This window comes from Callorhinchus milii, unplaced genomic scaffold (genome assembly GCF_018977255.1).
Source record: "Callorhinchus milii isolate IMCB2004 unplaced genomic scaffold, IMCB_Cmil_1.0 Scaffold12, whole genome shotgun sequence".
Classification (NCBI taxonomy): Eukaryota; Metazoa; Chordata; class Chondrichthyes; order Chimaeriformes; family Callorhinchidae; genus Callorhinchus; species Callorhinchus milii.
The window spans coordinates 9,649,382-9,664,390 of record NW_024704753.1 but is presented as its reverse complement, the minus strand read 5'-3'; the positions used below and the strand labels follow the sequence as shown (position 1 = coordinate 9,664,390).

General features: G+C 44.9%; 1 protein-coding gene across 1 annotated transcript in view; it reads right to left on the bottom strand.

Annotated features, from left to right (window-relative positions):
* The window catches only part of dnah1 (dynein, axonemal, heavy chain 1), a 267,942-nt gene that overhangs the window by 215,018 nt on the left and 37,915 nt on the right, over window positions 1-15,009 (bottom strand). Inside the window, exons 9-12 of the mRNA XM_042339689.1 lie at window positions 12,865-13,022; window positions 11,596-11,807; window positions 10,797-11,095; window positions 4,708-4,858 (exon numbers count right to left, since the gene is read on the bottom strand). Coding sequence (XP_042195623.1) covers window positions 4,708-4,858; window positions 10,797-11,095; window positions 11,596-11,807; window positions 12,865-13,022 — 820 coding nt within the window. The remainder of the gene's footprint in view (window positions 1-4,707; window positions 4,859-10,796; window positions 11,096-11,595; window positions 11,808-12,864; window positions 13,023-15,009) is intronic.

Genomic DNA, 15,009 nt, shown 5'->3' with positions numbered 1-15,009 from the left:
AAGAATTATGCAGCACAGAAGGAGGCCATTTGGCCCATTGGGTCTGTGCCGGCTCTTTGAAAAGAGCTATCCATACCCCCACCCTCTTCCCACCTAGCCCTGCAAACGTGTCCTCCCCAAATAATCATTGGCTTCTCGCCTAAAAGTTATTATCGAATCGGCTTCCACCACCCTTTCAGGCAATGCATTCCAGATTCGAACAACTCGCTGCGTGAAAACATTTCTCCACACCTCCTCTTTGTTTCTTTTAACAAGTATGTTAAATAAGGTGACAAACCCACCCGTCAATGGAAATAGTTTCTCCTTGTTCCCTCTCCAATACCTTGACATCCTTCCTGAAGTGTGGGGCCCAGAACTGAACACAGTCTCTCGCTGAGGCCTAACCAGTGTTTTATAAAGATTCATCATAACTTCCTGACTTTTGTATTCTATGGCCCTATATATAAAGCCTAGTATTCCGTTTGCTTTTTTAACAGCTTTGTGTACCTGTCCTGCCACCTTCAAAGATTTACCTATATGAACCCTCAGGTTTCTCTGTTCCTTCACCCCTTTAAGATTGTACCATCAGCGTATACTGTCTCTCCTCATTCTTCCTCCCAAAATGCATCATTTCACATTTCTCCACATTAATCTTCATCTGCCCCCTGTCTGCCCATTTTACCAGTCTGTCTATGTCCCCTTGCAGTCTACTACTATCCTCCTCACTGTTTACTACTTTTCCAAGCTTAATATCATCTGCAAAATTGGAAATTGTACTCCTCTACCCAAATCCATGTCATTTATACAGATCGAAAAGAGCAGTGGTCCCAATCCTGACCCTGGGGGATACCACTACATACTTCCCTCCAGTCAAAAAACAACCGTTCACCACCTCTCTCTGCTTTCTGTCTCCCAGTCTGTTCTGTATCTGCTGCCACTGTCCCTTTAATACCGTGGGATTCTATTTTGCTTACAAGTCTCTTATGTGGCACTGTATCAAACGTCTTTTGAAAATCCATATAAACTACATTTGAAATCCATATTGAACTACATATGTCCCACAAACAGCCATGGAGTGAGTGATCAATTTAATCTGGGGGATTGTTAGCCAGGGCACCAGGAGAAACTTCCTTCTCCTTTCCAATCGTTCCCTGGGATCTTTAACATCATGTGAACAGGCAGACCTGGCCTTGGTTTAACACCTCATCTCAAGGACAGCATCTCAAATAATGCAGCGCATTCCACATTGAACTGGCAGCCAAGACTATATGAGTTCAAAGTCCTCACATGGAGCATGGAACCAAAAACTTTTTGACTCAAAAGTGAGAGTGTGAGTGACTTGAGCTATACAACCTGGCTATCGAGAGGATAAATGTCAAGGACATCTCAAAACGTACCTCTTCAATGCTTTGTCTATCAACTTATTATTAACGTGAACGAAGCAAAGCACAGCCTCACCATGGATGTCAAGCATGGTGTTGGAGATGTCTCAGTCCTGAAAGAATCCAAGACCTTGGGAATCTATTGCTAAAAATCAGATAACTGACCATAGCAAACAGATACAAACCTCCAAATCTTGAAGGCTGAAGCCCATCTTTTCAAACCCAGTGTAGTTTGGTAACTATAATAGCCACCACTCACAATGGGACTATAGCAGAAATGATGAAGCTGGTGAGCAACTGATAGATTAGCCTTAATTAATAGACATCCATCTTCTTTTTGACCCCAAACAACCCGGGACTTTTCTCGTGGCCAGACACAATCCGTACCTCTGCTTTCTGACAAAGAACAAAGATCCTGACACAGCAAAAAGCTACTAGAGTATTCAATAGTGCTTCCTCAAGAGATGGAACAAGACAATGGAGCGCCTTGACTTCATTCATTCCAGTCGCCAAGCCTGGGCACTCCTCTGTAAGCTTGAAACTGCTAACCCGTTTAACACCATGAACCAAAAGTGACAGTCAATGCTGTCGCCTCACACCTTCTTGGTAACTCAAAGACCAAAACTGACACACTGATGCAATAGAAGGTCCGCCATTTCACCACCATCATCCCTATATACTATACAAGAAATAAACAAGGCCTTCATGGCCACTAAAAGCAGAAAGGCTTCTGGCAAGGTTGGCATGTATGCTGAATTTCTCAGGAATTTGGGACCAAAGAGACAAGTATGCTTGGTGGACATATTCACTGTTGTATAGTCAACAATGAAGCACGAGCCTCTGCCCTTCTCAAAGGTGGGAAACCAACGCCAGCTGTCATCCAATATCACTCCTCTCCACAACTCGCAAGTTAATGAAAAGGTTTTAAGGTTGGCAAAAATCAAATACCCCCTATCTTTGTGGCCATACTGCCAAAGAAACAAGCCAGCTTCAGACAGGGGCAAAGTTACTGCAACCAGGTTCTCCCATTAATTGTCACATTGAGGCTGGCTTCCATCGGAATCTAAAAACCTGAACAGATTTATCTACTGCCTACAATACAGTATGAAGGTCTGGGCTATTGCTCAAGATATCAAGGGTCATCAAATGCTACATCACTGTTCGACTCCTGGCCACGATGTTGAGCAACCATAGATATTGCATCCTCCTTCACTATTCAACAGTTACACTAGTGACTTACCTGAAACAAGTTAATTTATACTGACAAAATTATCCTTGCAGCACAAGGCAAAGCTCTCACCATCATTGGCGAAACCCTCCCTACCTATTGAAAAATAATTTATTGTTACCCTTCACATATCTTGCCATGTTCAGTTCAGTTTTTCTTTGCCATTCTGATACCTTTCTTACAATCCTGGCCTGCCTTCTGGTAATGAGTCTGTCTTTCCTCTGCTCCATTTTCCTTCATGGCCTTAAATGCCTTTTTTTTCTCCTCTCTTTGTGTTCCTTGGTTGTCCCACCAATCAGGCAAGAGTGCCCTTTTGGTATCTTTGCTTTGCAAGGGCACACATTGATCCATTGCATTCCGAATCACCTCCTTGAATGAGCTCCATAGTTCCTCTGCTCTTTAGCCATGTTTAAACCTGCCAGGTCCACTCTGACAAGGCTTCTCAAGTGCCTAAAATTGGTCTTAAAATTTGGCAATTTTGTTTTTATAACCTCACCAATCCTTGTAATACCAAATGTGATAACATTATGATCCCTGTTGCTTAATCCCTCACGCACCTTTGGAGATTTGATCGTCCCTGTTACTCATAACCAAGTCCAAGATGTTATTTCCCCTTTTTGGCTCCTTTACAAACCGAGTCATAAAACAGTCTTCCTTTAACTCTAGAATTTCTGTCCCTCTCTTACCAGTAGACACATTTTTGTTCCAATCAATTCCTGTTAAGTTAAAATCTCCAACTACTATGGTTGGTCCCTCGCTAGTCGCCTTCCTTATCTCATCCCACAGTTCCAGATCGGGGCTGTCACCCTGGCCTGGGGGTCTACAGCAAACCCCCAATAATAGTTTACCTCTGTTGCCATCTATTAAATCTACCCAAAGTGATTCTGTGGCTGCCCTTTCCTTTTTTATATGCTCACTCATCTGTGCCTCAATACTGGAGTTTATATATACTGCCACACCACCCTCTATTCTTCCAATCCTGTCCCTTCTTAACAGTTTGAATCCTTCCAGATTTGTATCCCATTGATTGGAATCATTCCACCATGTAATAATAATAATAATCCTTGCATTTGATATAGCGCCTTTCACGTCTTCTAGACATCCCAAAGCGCTTCACAGAATATACTGTAAAGTGAATTGACTGTATATATGTGGGCGAACGCAGCAGCCAATTGCGCACAGCAATGTCCCACAAACAGTCGTAGATTGAAAATGACCAATTTATTATTGTTTTTTGTTTTGGAGGGATTATTATTAGGCTCTGTGTGGAGTAAGGAAACTTGCCCAAGGTTTCGCCCTGCCCGGAATTGAACTCAGGTCTCTCGCTTGCAAAGCGAGTGCTCTAACCACTGAGCTACACTGAGCATCTCTGCGATGCTAATGATGTCCAATCTGTCACCCTTGCAAGTCCTTCCAGGTCCCACATCTTGTTAGCCAGCCTTCTTGCATTAATACAAGTACAGCACCATTGTTTGTTCCCTTTCCCTTTTACTTTATTAGCTCTATTAGTTTCTTTATCTCCCACCAATGGAGACAGCTCCTACCTGTTATACTTTGGTTTATGTTTCCACTGGTATACTTTAAGATTTCCCCATATCGGTTGGGGTCCTCTCTTACACCTACCGCAACCACCTGTATCTAGTTTAAACACTCCTTATCATAATAAATATCCTTCCTGCCAACACCTCTAACCCTCTCTTGTTCAGGTGGAACCATCTGGTGTGTACAGGTGCCCCATATTCCAACAAGAGTGTTCCTGAGTTTTGGGGCATAGTGGCTTGAAAGCGCAGCCAATTCCTCCAAATTTGTCTACAATTAGTCACTATACTTGACAACAACTACCTGTGAAGTGTTTTGAGACATTTCACCAATGAAATAAAAGAAAGATTCACATTATATCATTATATAAAATTATTAAAATTGTATCTATTTCATTCTTTTGTACCTGAATATCTCCAGGACACTACCCCGCATGAAGGGCGTTATATAAATGCAAGTTGTTGTTGTTAATAAGAGGGAAGCTAAAACCAGTCGTTAATCTATGAAACCTACTCATGGCACAGATCACATCCAACTTACTACCACTGATTGCCAGAGGTGATCCGTGCACCACTTTACCTTTTCTATCTGAGGAACGTTCTGTGTGGCCGTGATCGCTTTATCAAACAGTGTAAGAAGAACAATTTCAAATTTCTCCAATTGAGTGCTAAAATGTACACCCGTATGATCCAGAATAAGGTCCATAATGAAAAGAGCATTCTTCTTGGGCCTGAAACACAAAATAACATGGTCTTTAGGAATATAGGAACAGGATGTCATTCAACTCATTGAGTTATCACTTATCAATTAGTTTGATATATTATGGCAGACCATTCCTCATCATCTCCTCACATTTTCCCTACACCTCTTAACTGCCCGAGTATCTCCTTTTTACGTCCCAATTAATTCTGCCTTTTTTTTGGTCATATGTGGAAACTCACACATATTCTAAAGAGTATCCAAACCAGACTAAACGATTGATATTTTGTTTAAGGGGAGGAGCCAGATGCCTATGTAAGGAAGGAGGCTAGCTTACCTTGCGGTCGCTAGCTTTTGCTCACCATCGTATGTGCCTGATTTGAGAGCGACTATCTCCAAGTCAAGATTGTTTATTTTAAATTTACTAACCTTAGTTAAGCACTGCTAGTTATATCTCAGTTTTATGTGTAGATAGTTGTCTGTTTCCAATGTTGTGTTTGTTGTGTTATTGTTGCCTAGAGTAAGTACACATAGGGCTGTCTTGGGCTAATAAAAAAATCTTCTCAGTAGTGCCTTTGAGTCTGTTAAATTCTTAAGCAGGGAGGTAGGAAAATACACAAAATAGGTAGGACTCAGTGGCCTAGTAGTGCTATAAGGCACTGGGGAAAGCATCTCAATTGCATGGGCAGTAAGTCAATTGGGAATACCTGTTGTTGTGTTGCTCCAAATAGTGAAGTTCCACAAGAGTAGGGATTTGCACTCACGGAGACAGAGCTGAATACAGAGGCCACCAAGTACACTTTGTGTTACTAAACTTTGCAGGTACATAAAAGGGTGAGAACTGACGCGCTAGCAAACACCAGCTTGCTTCATGTCCACCCCACCCTATCTACCCCACCATTGACATTTTGCCCCTGCTCTCTCGTGCTCCATTCCTGGATTCCCTACGATTTACTCCCGCCCTCCTTTCTTTCAAGGTACGTCAAGACCTAACTCTTTGGGGGTGCTTTTGGCCATTTTTCCCCACCCCCCCACCCTCGGCTCCCACCCCCAGCTAGGGTGCCCAGTTGGTAATGTTGAGCACTTTGAGCTGAACTTCTTAAGTGAAGGTGCTGTGTAAATGTTATGTTTCTGGAAAGGAAATACAAAAATATTGCTTATGCGGTCCAGACCATTCTCAAATAGGGCATTCGGCCCTTGGTAGCCAAAAGGATTGGACCCCCTGAGACCACGCTATTAATTAGAGCTTTCCCTTGCAAGGTCAACAGGAACTAACTGGGAAAACTCTCTCTCCCCGCACAGCCCAAGAATGTCTGCCCCTCCCAGGTCCTGCTAATGAGCCAGGCTGGCTGATCTTGTCATTAGCAATGCTCTGGAGTACTTCGGACCCGGTTTGCTCAGGACCTGGACTTCACTGTCACGTAGGGTGCACTCTACTCCAATGTTCCGTAACCATGCTTGGCACCCTGGAGCAGTTCAGTTCTAAGGAAACCCTGCTTACCAAGGAGGAGAGTCACTAGTTGATCAATTGACATCTGATGAGCCTTCATGAAGTGGGTAACAGGTGCCAGGAATGTTGACCAAAGGCGCGGTCGAAAAGAAAGGTCTTCAGCCGAGACCTGAAAATAGGACGAGAGGGGGCGAGGCGAAGGGAGTGAGGAACGGAGTTCCACAGCCTCGGGGTGTAGTGGCTGAAGGCACAGCCGCCGATGGTGGAGCAGAGAATTCGGGGGACAAGCAGGAGGCCAGACCCAGTGGAGCGAAGGCAACGGGCAGAGAGTAGGAGCGTGCAGAGGAGTGCAGGGATTTGAAAACAAAGGTGAGGATCTTGAAATCGATCCTCTCTGGGACAGGTAGCCAGCGCAGTCTGGCAAGGACTGGGGTAATCAGGAAGCGGAGTTTGGTGCGGGTAAGAATGTAGGCGACAGAGTTTTGTACGACCTGGATTTTATAGATGGTAGTAGAGGAGAGACCGGTGAGGAGGGCATTTGAATAGTCCAGCTGAGAGGTGACAAAGGCACGGACCAGGGTTTCAGCGGCTTTTGGAGTGAGGTAATGGCAGAGATGGGCGATGCGTCGGAGGTGAAAGAAAGCGGTGCTGGTGAGGGACCGGATGTGTGGGAGGAAGGATAATTGGGGGTCGAACCTGATGCTTAGGTTGCGTACGGGTTCAGAGAGTTTTAGGGGGAGGTTGGGTAGGTGGAGGAGGTGAGAACCATGTGATTTTAGACGTTGATGAGAGCCAATGAATATGGCTTCTGTCTTGTCAACACTCAGCTGAAGGAAATTTGCACTCATCCAGCTCCTGAGGTCTGACAGGCAGGCTGACAGAACATCAGGGGACTGGGGGTCACGGTGTGAGGTGGAAAAATAGAGTTGGTTGTCATCTGCAAATATGTGGAAGTGTACACCATGTCTGCTGATCTCCATGCTCCAAGAGGGAGCATGGAGATCAGAAAGAGGAGGGGGCCAAGGATGGATCCTTGGGGTACCCCACAGGTAACCGGGTGAGAGTGGGAGGAGAAGCCGTTTGTGCAGATATACTGCTGGTGGTTCATGAGGTAGGACTCGAACCAGGAGAGAGCGGTCCCACTGAGGTGGATGACGGAGGAAAGGCGGTGGAGGAGGATGACGTGATCGACTGTGTCGAAAGCGGCGGAGAGGTCCAGAGGACAAGGAGGCAGAGGAGCCCTGGTCACAGATAGAGAGGATGTCATTTAAGACTTTCACAAGCGCAGTCTCTGTACTGTGGGCAGAAACCGGACTGGAGGGGTTCGAAGAGGCAGTGGGAGGAGAGGTGTGCGCGGAGTTGATTTGCAACAATTTGCAGGTTTGAAATAGGGCGGTAGTGGCTGGGGTTTGAGGGATCTAGGGAAGGTTTTTTGAGGAGGGGGGTGATGACAGCAGTTTTGAGAGCAGCAGGAACTGGTCCAGAGGAGAGGGACTGGTTGATGACATCAGCCAGGAGTGGGCAGAGGAGGGGGAGCTGGGTGACCAGTAAGTTGGTGGGGAGGGGGTCAAGGCAGCAGGAGGTGGGTATCATTGAGGTGATGGCGGGTGAGAGGGAGGAAGGAGAGATGGGCAGAAAGGAATGTAGGATGGAGGTCGTGGTAAGAGCTGATGATGGGGAGGGTGAGGGGGACGGAGAGGGGGTGGTGGAGGGTGATAAGAGGCAGGAGGATGAGGCTGCCTGGTGGACGTTGTGTACTTTGGATGAAAAGAAGTCCCTGACTCGGTCCCGGGATCCGTTACTGTAAAATGCTCTGAGATGCCGTCCGGCGTGGAGGGCGCTATATAAATCCAAGTTGTTGTTGTTGACGTCCTCGCACTTGGCATTGGATGTGAAGATTGAGGAGGCCTGAGGGGGCGCACGGAGGAGGTAGTGGGTGGTGGAAAAAAGGACTTTGGGTTTGTTTTTGACTCCAAGATGATGTTGGAGTAGAAGGCCATTTTCGCACGCATCAAAGAACGATGGTAACAGTGGAGATGCTTGAGCCACAGTTGCCGGTGGCCTGTCAGGCCAGTTTTGTGCCTTCTGCGCTTGAGCTGCCGGGTTTGGGTTTTTAGGCGGCGGAGATGATTGTTGTACCAGGGGAATTGGGTGGGTTTGGAGATGGTCCTGGATTTCAGGGGGACGAGGGAGTTGAAGGTGGAGGAGAGGCGATCATGGAGCAGCTGGACGGCAGCTTCAGGATCTCTGCGGGTGGAAGGCCAGAGGGATAGGATATTTGAGGATGTCAGAGCCTTTATGAGGGTCTCAGGGATTAGCTTTTTCCATGGGTGGTACAGTATGCTTGAGGGCTTGGCGGAGGAAAGAGGGATGTAAGAGGAGAAGGAGATGAGGAAGTGGTCCGAGATGGCCTTGTCCACTATGCTAAGGTCGGAAATGTCAAGGCCATAGGTGATTTTGAGGTCGAAGGCATGGCCACGGTTGTGGGTCAGTGAATTTATGTGAAGGGTGAGGTTTAGGGAGGAGAGGGTAGTGAAATCAGAGGAAGTGGTGCAAGGGGAGTTTAGGTGGAGGTTGAAATCGCCCATTATGAGCAGGAGTTCGGAACAGAGGGACAGAGAAGAGAGGAGAGTAGAAATGTCAGAGAGGAAGGAGCCTGGGGGGCGGTGGACTAGGATTTTCAGTGGGAGAGAGGGATGGATGAGGGTGAAGTGCTCAAAAGAGGGGAAGCAGCCAGAGGAGTAGGGGGTAAGACCAAGGGAGGCTTTGGAAATGAAGGCCACCCTGCCGCCACGTTGGTTTAGACTTGGGGGGGTGGGGGGTGAAAACTGTAGCCTGGAAGGGAGGATTCCACAAGGGAGACAGGGTCATTAGGGGACAGCCAGGTTTCGGTGAGCCCAAGAATGTCAAGGTGCTCGTCCAGGATGAGGTCATGGATGGTGAGGGCTTTGTTAAAGAGGGAACGGACATTTTGGAGGGAAATGCGGGTGGGTTTGCTGGAGGGAGGGGAGGGGGAGAGAGTGATGTAGAGAGGATTTTGGGGTGTACAAGAGAGAGTCTGTGGGGTGTGGTGGGAGTGGAGAGTTGGGAAGGGTAGTTGGGTTTGCCTTAAGGAGGCGGTTTGAGCAGAGGGAGTGAGTGATGGGACACGTAGGGTTGCTGCTCTGGGACAGCCAGTGCCGGGAGCCATGATGGGCCCCAGCAGAGGATGCCCACGCTGGAGCAGAGGGAAGTGGTGATGGAGTCGAGGAGAGAGAGAAAGCGGGAAAGGCGGTGGGAGACAAGGACACTGGGGGAGTAGCAGATAGAGGGGGGTGTGAGGAGAGACATTGAGAGTGGATGGGGAGGCTCTGGTCGGGGCAGCAGCCAAAACGCGCACTCAGAGACCGGGAGCGAGCGATCAGCGGGACAGCATCAGCCCTCAGGCTGTGTGGTCATGGCTGGGAGGCAGTGACGGGTCTCCCAGGCCATTTTTTTTTAATGATGTCACCCCGACATTACTTTTATAAATCAGCGCCCCCTCCTCACCCCCCGAGTTCTCCTGACTCCGCTTCCGAATGAGTGGCTCCTCACCTCGTTGGGTTTTAATACTCACTACTAGGCCTCTGCTCCACCCTGCGCTCTCCTAACTCTGCTCCCGAATGGGAGCTCCCGCTCTACAACTCCATTCACACCTTCATTATATCCTGCTTAGACTTTTCCAACACACTCACTGGGTCCACCATTCACAAACTGCAACTTATCAAAAAGTCTGCTGCTCACAACAAACGCTGCACACCCATTGTTCCAGTCCTTGCCAGTCTCCATTACCTCCAGCACATTGATTTCAAAGTCCTCAACCTCATCTACAAACTCCACCAGCCCAAGCACCTCTCTATCTCTCCAACTTTCTCCTACACTGCTCCTCTCATCCTCTGCTTGACTACTCATCCTGCCTGCATGTCCTCCATGTTCTCCATACTACCATCAGTGATGGAGCCTTCAGTTCTTACGGTCCTAACCTCTGTAACTCTCTCTCTCTATCACTCTACTTTTAACCTACTCTCTTTCTGTCTTTAAATCCAACTATTCCCAATATGGCTACTTCCCTCGTTTAGTGGAGTCCTGTAGCTCAGTGGTTAGAGCACTCGCTTTGCAAGCGAGAGACCTGAGTTCAATTCCAGGCAGGGCGAAACCTTGGGCAAGTTTCCTTACTCCACACGCCTAATAATAATCCCTCCAAAACCAAAAACAATAATAAATTGGTCATTTTCAATCCACGACTGTTTGTGGGACATTGCTGTGCGCAATTGGCTGCCGCGTTCGCCCACAAATATACAGTCAATTCACTTTACAGTATATTCTGTGAAGCGCTTTGGGACGTCCTCCCGACGTGAAAAGCGCTATATCAAATGCAAGGATTATTATTATTATTATTATTATTAACATTCAAACCTGTCCCTCCATGAATGGCATTGTATAAATACAAATGCTCAGTGGCTACTCAGACACAATGTCAGCTGATAAACAAAAGTCTTACTTGAAATTGCTATTGATGAGATCATCTCCCCAGTCCATGTCTTCAGAGCAATTGAGGGAACTATAGCAGGCATCAAGAAACAGTTGGGTAAAGTTTGTGAGGGAGTCTTGCACAAGGTATCGGAGAGAATCTTGAAGATTGTACTTGATCATCTCCATCAATTTGTGCAGCTTAGACATGCGATAAACCTCCCAGTTGGACTCACGGAGGTTAAACCAGCCCTTGCGTACATCCCATAGGCTTTCACGTAGAGCTTTCTTCAGTGTGTTGATCCAACTGTCACTGAGAAACAGCTGCATCTGAAACCCAATAATAATCCTTGCATTTGATATAGCGCCTTAAACATATTAAGGCACTATATCAAATGATATATATGTATATGTTGAGTTGTCTTCAAAGTGCTTCACAGAATCTACTGTAAAATAAATTGATTTATATATTGTGCATGAAATACCAAATGCGCACAGCAGTTTCCCACACCAAACCCTTCACATCATAGGTGTGGATTTTGCAGATGTCACAATGTGATAACGGAACAGGTGGGGAGTCAGAGAGAGGGTGACACAGAATGGGAGGTGACACAAGAGTACTCTGTTCATGGCTGTAAATCTTGTGAAGCACTTTGAGACATCCTCCTGACATGAAAGATGCTGCATCACTTGCAAGGATTTGATAAAGAGAGCAGTGGTGAGTGAGCTAGAGTAAGCAGTTATTCTGCAGTGCAATATCCATAGTGATTGAAGGCTTTGTAATCTGGATCAGTTTATGAAGTTAATAAACAAAGACTTGGGCATGGTACCTGAGCGTGCGCCTGCGACTGGATCTGTTCAAACTCCTCCAATCGAATGCTTTTTACAAGAGTCACATAGAAGAGAGACATGGCTGCCACCTTGTTGCACTCGGCATGAACTTTTGACAGCGATGTGATTACCTCGGACTTGGTCAAAAGAGTGTTAAAAGCAAATTTGTGTTGGTTTTCATTGAATGGGTAGTCTGGCAGCTCTATAAGCCCTGGAGAAAATGTAAGGTAAAACTAATGACATTGGTAGCTAAAGACATTTTTTAAATTTATTATAATAATGACTTAAAATCTTCGGAAAAAGATTGATTAATATGAGCATGTACCCAGATCCAGCAGAAGCCCAGGGCAGAGCGAGCCAAAGGCAACGGGAGCCAAATGGGGTTTCTTGGAGAAGCCAGCACTTTTGAGTGGAAGTGTTGGCAAAGCTAGTGCTAGCCATTTCTACTGGAGGCCAACAAGAAAATGTAATTCCCACATTGGTGGCAGGGCATAAACCACACTGGCAGACCAATACAATAACACTAAAATAATAATAATAAAAAATTGGTCACTCAACTGAGTGTCCCAAAACTGCTTGTGGGACACTGCTATGCGCAATTAGCCGCCACGGTTCGCCCACAAATATACAGTCAATTCACTTTACAGTGTGTTCTGTGAAGCGCTTTGGGACGTCCTCCCGACGTGAAAAGCGCTATATCAAATGCAAGGATTATTATTATTATTATAATAAAGCACTATATAAATGCAAGGATTATTATTATTATTTAATTCCTGCCGATGAGCCAGGTGGGCTAGTGTCAAATTAGCAGTGTCCTGGAGTACTGCAAACTGAGGAATCAGCCTACCAAGACTGCTGGTTCAGGTCGAAGGAGACCCCACTTAGCATTTTAAGACGTCTGAATGAAGTGATAAGGAGCTATTTCAAATGTAAAGATTACTATTATTAATATAGCACACCAATACACTAACACACAAACTACACAAACACACATCATAGGTGAACATGGCAGCTAATTTGCAACAGTAATGTGCCACAAATGAGTGACCAATTCTATTTGGGGGATTGTTGTCCAGGACACTGCAAGAAACTCCCTTCTCTTTTGAATAGTGACAGGAGATCTTTAAAGCCAGGTTCCATTCCACTTGAACACCATTTTCTCATTCTAAGCGGCTAAAACAGGATCTTGATATGTACCTTAGTACTGCTGATAAATCAAAGCACATAAATGGAAATGGAATAAATAGATTACAGAATGTCTGCATTACCTCTGTATGGAACTTTCATTTTCACTTCATCTGGAAGCGTGACATGAGAAAACTGTTTAGGATCGGATGACACAATCTTGTCAAAAGTAATTTTATTCATTGTTCGGTCATATTCTAGATAAACCTCTTGTTCTACATTATTCAAATAGTCCGCTAACCTATAAAGTAAAAGAAAATAATTTCTCTGTTAAAAAAAAAGTATTTTTTCAAATAACCATCTTTAAATGTGGAGCAGGCTGTACTAGAACCTACTACACAGGCAGAGCCCACAGGCGAGAGGAGAGAGAGTGACAGATCAGTAAACCAAGAAGGAAATTTTCTGGTAATTTTCCAAGTGTAGTGAAGGATAGGAAGCAGAGAATAAGGCCAAAAGGATGTTTTTCCAGTTAGAGGAAGTAATTACTGACGTATTGCAGGGTCTGTGTTGGGCCTCTCCTTTTCTCTATATGTAGTAATGACCTTGACCTTGATGTGCAAGTTGGGTCATCATGAGGAATGCAGTTTAAAACTGCTGTGATCTTCTCCAATACACTGTGGACAATCTGTGGTTGTCTGACCAGGTGTATAGACTGTAACCTTGCCGCTTTTTCCTCTTTACCCCGGTTTTAATGTATAATTTAGAAACCCAGTTAATCGATTGGAGGATCGCTTTTCCAGGGGTGATAATCCATTTAAAAGAATAATAAAAAATAATTTGGTCACTCAATCCACAACTGTTTGTGGGACACTGCTGTGCACAATTGGCTTCCACGTTTCGCCCACAAAACATACATTCAAATCACTTTACAGTATATTCTGTGAAGCGCTTTGAGATGTCTTGAAGACGTGATAAGGTACAATATCAAATGAAAGGATTATTATTATTATATACAGAGGATGGTACCAGAGTTTGCAGGTGATACCAAGTTGCAAGATACAGTGAATAGTGAGGAGGATGGCAAAAGACTGCAGGTGGACTTGAATAGGCTATAGCAATGAGCAGATCAGAAGCACATGAAGTAGTATTTTGCAAGGAGCAGGGGAACAAATGAACTTAGGAGAGCAGGTACATAAGGGCTTGAAAGTGGCAGCGCAAATAGAAAGGCTTGTGAAAAAAGCTAATGGTATTCTGGGTTTTATGCATAGGAGCACAGTATACAAAAGTAAAGCAATAACGCTGTTTGTACAATTGGTTAGATTGCACCTGGAGTACTGTGTACTGGGTGAAGAGGAGGTTTATGAAAATGATCCCTGGGATGAAGGGCTTTAATTATGAGGAGAGATTAGAGAAGTGGGTCTATTCTAATTGAAGCAGAAAAGGTTGAGATAGAGGTGTGTACACCTCTATCAGGGCCCAGCTCAATGTTTTCCGCTTCTATGAGGCTGAACAGGGAGAAGCTTTTTCCATTGGAGTCAATGACTAGAGGATACAGATATAAGATAGTTACAAAAAGTGCAAAAGGGATCTTAGGGAAAAAAAATTCACGAAGGTGTTGGGATGTAAATGCTCTGCCCAGTAAGGTGGTAGAGGCAGAATCCATTGTGGGTTTCAAGACAATAGTAGACAGGTATATGAAGATTAGAGGGTTGAAATTATTTTCACATCCTCCTAACATAAAATACACTATATCAAATGCAAGGATTATTATCTCCCAAATCAAAAATTGGTCAGATATTGCTGTCCACAAGCTGGTTGCCGCATTTCATCCACAAAATACAGTCATTTCAACGATGTGATATGTTGCTATACCAAATGCAAGGAATATTATTAATTATTATTATTGAAAAGGTACAGAGGGAGAGCAGGGCAGTGAATGGACAGCTTGCACTGAGAGCTAGTACAGACTTGATAAGCCGAATGGCCTCCTGTGAAGTAAAATTATATTGGATTCTATAGGAGAGAGATTAGCTGGTGAGAGAAGCTGACAGATTTATGAATGGACTGTAATTTTATTGTGTAAAAATTCAGAATCATTATTTGATGAAAAAGTTTCAGTGACATTTTCTACAATTTACCATACAGTCAAAGGTGTACTATGATTTTCATGACTTGACATATTTAGCTCAAGGAATCTGTGATTTTTGAATCACAAAATGCCAATGTAACTTAAGGCTTCAACATTGTCTGGGAGACAAGGCTACTGCAAACCCTACTCCGTAGATCAG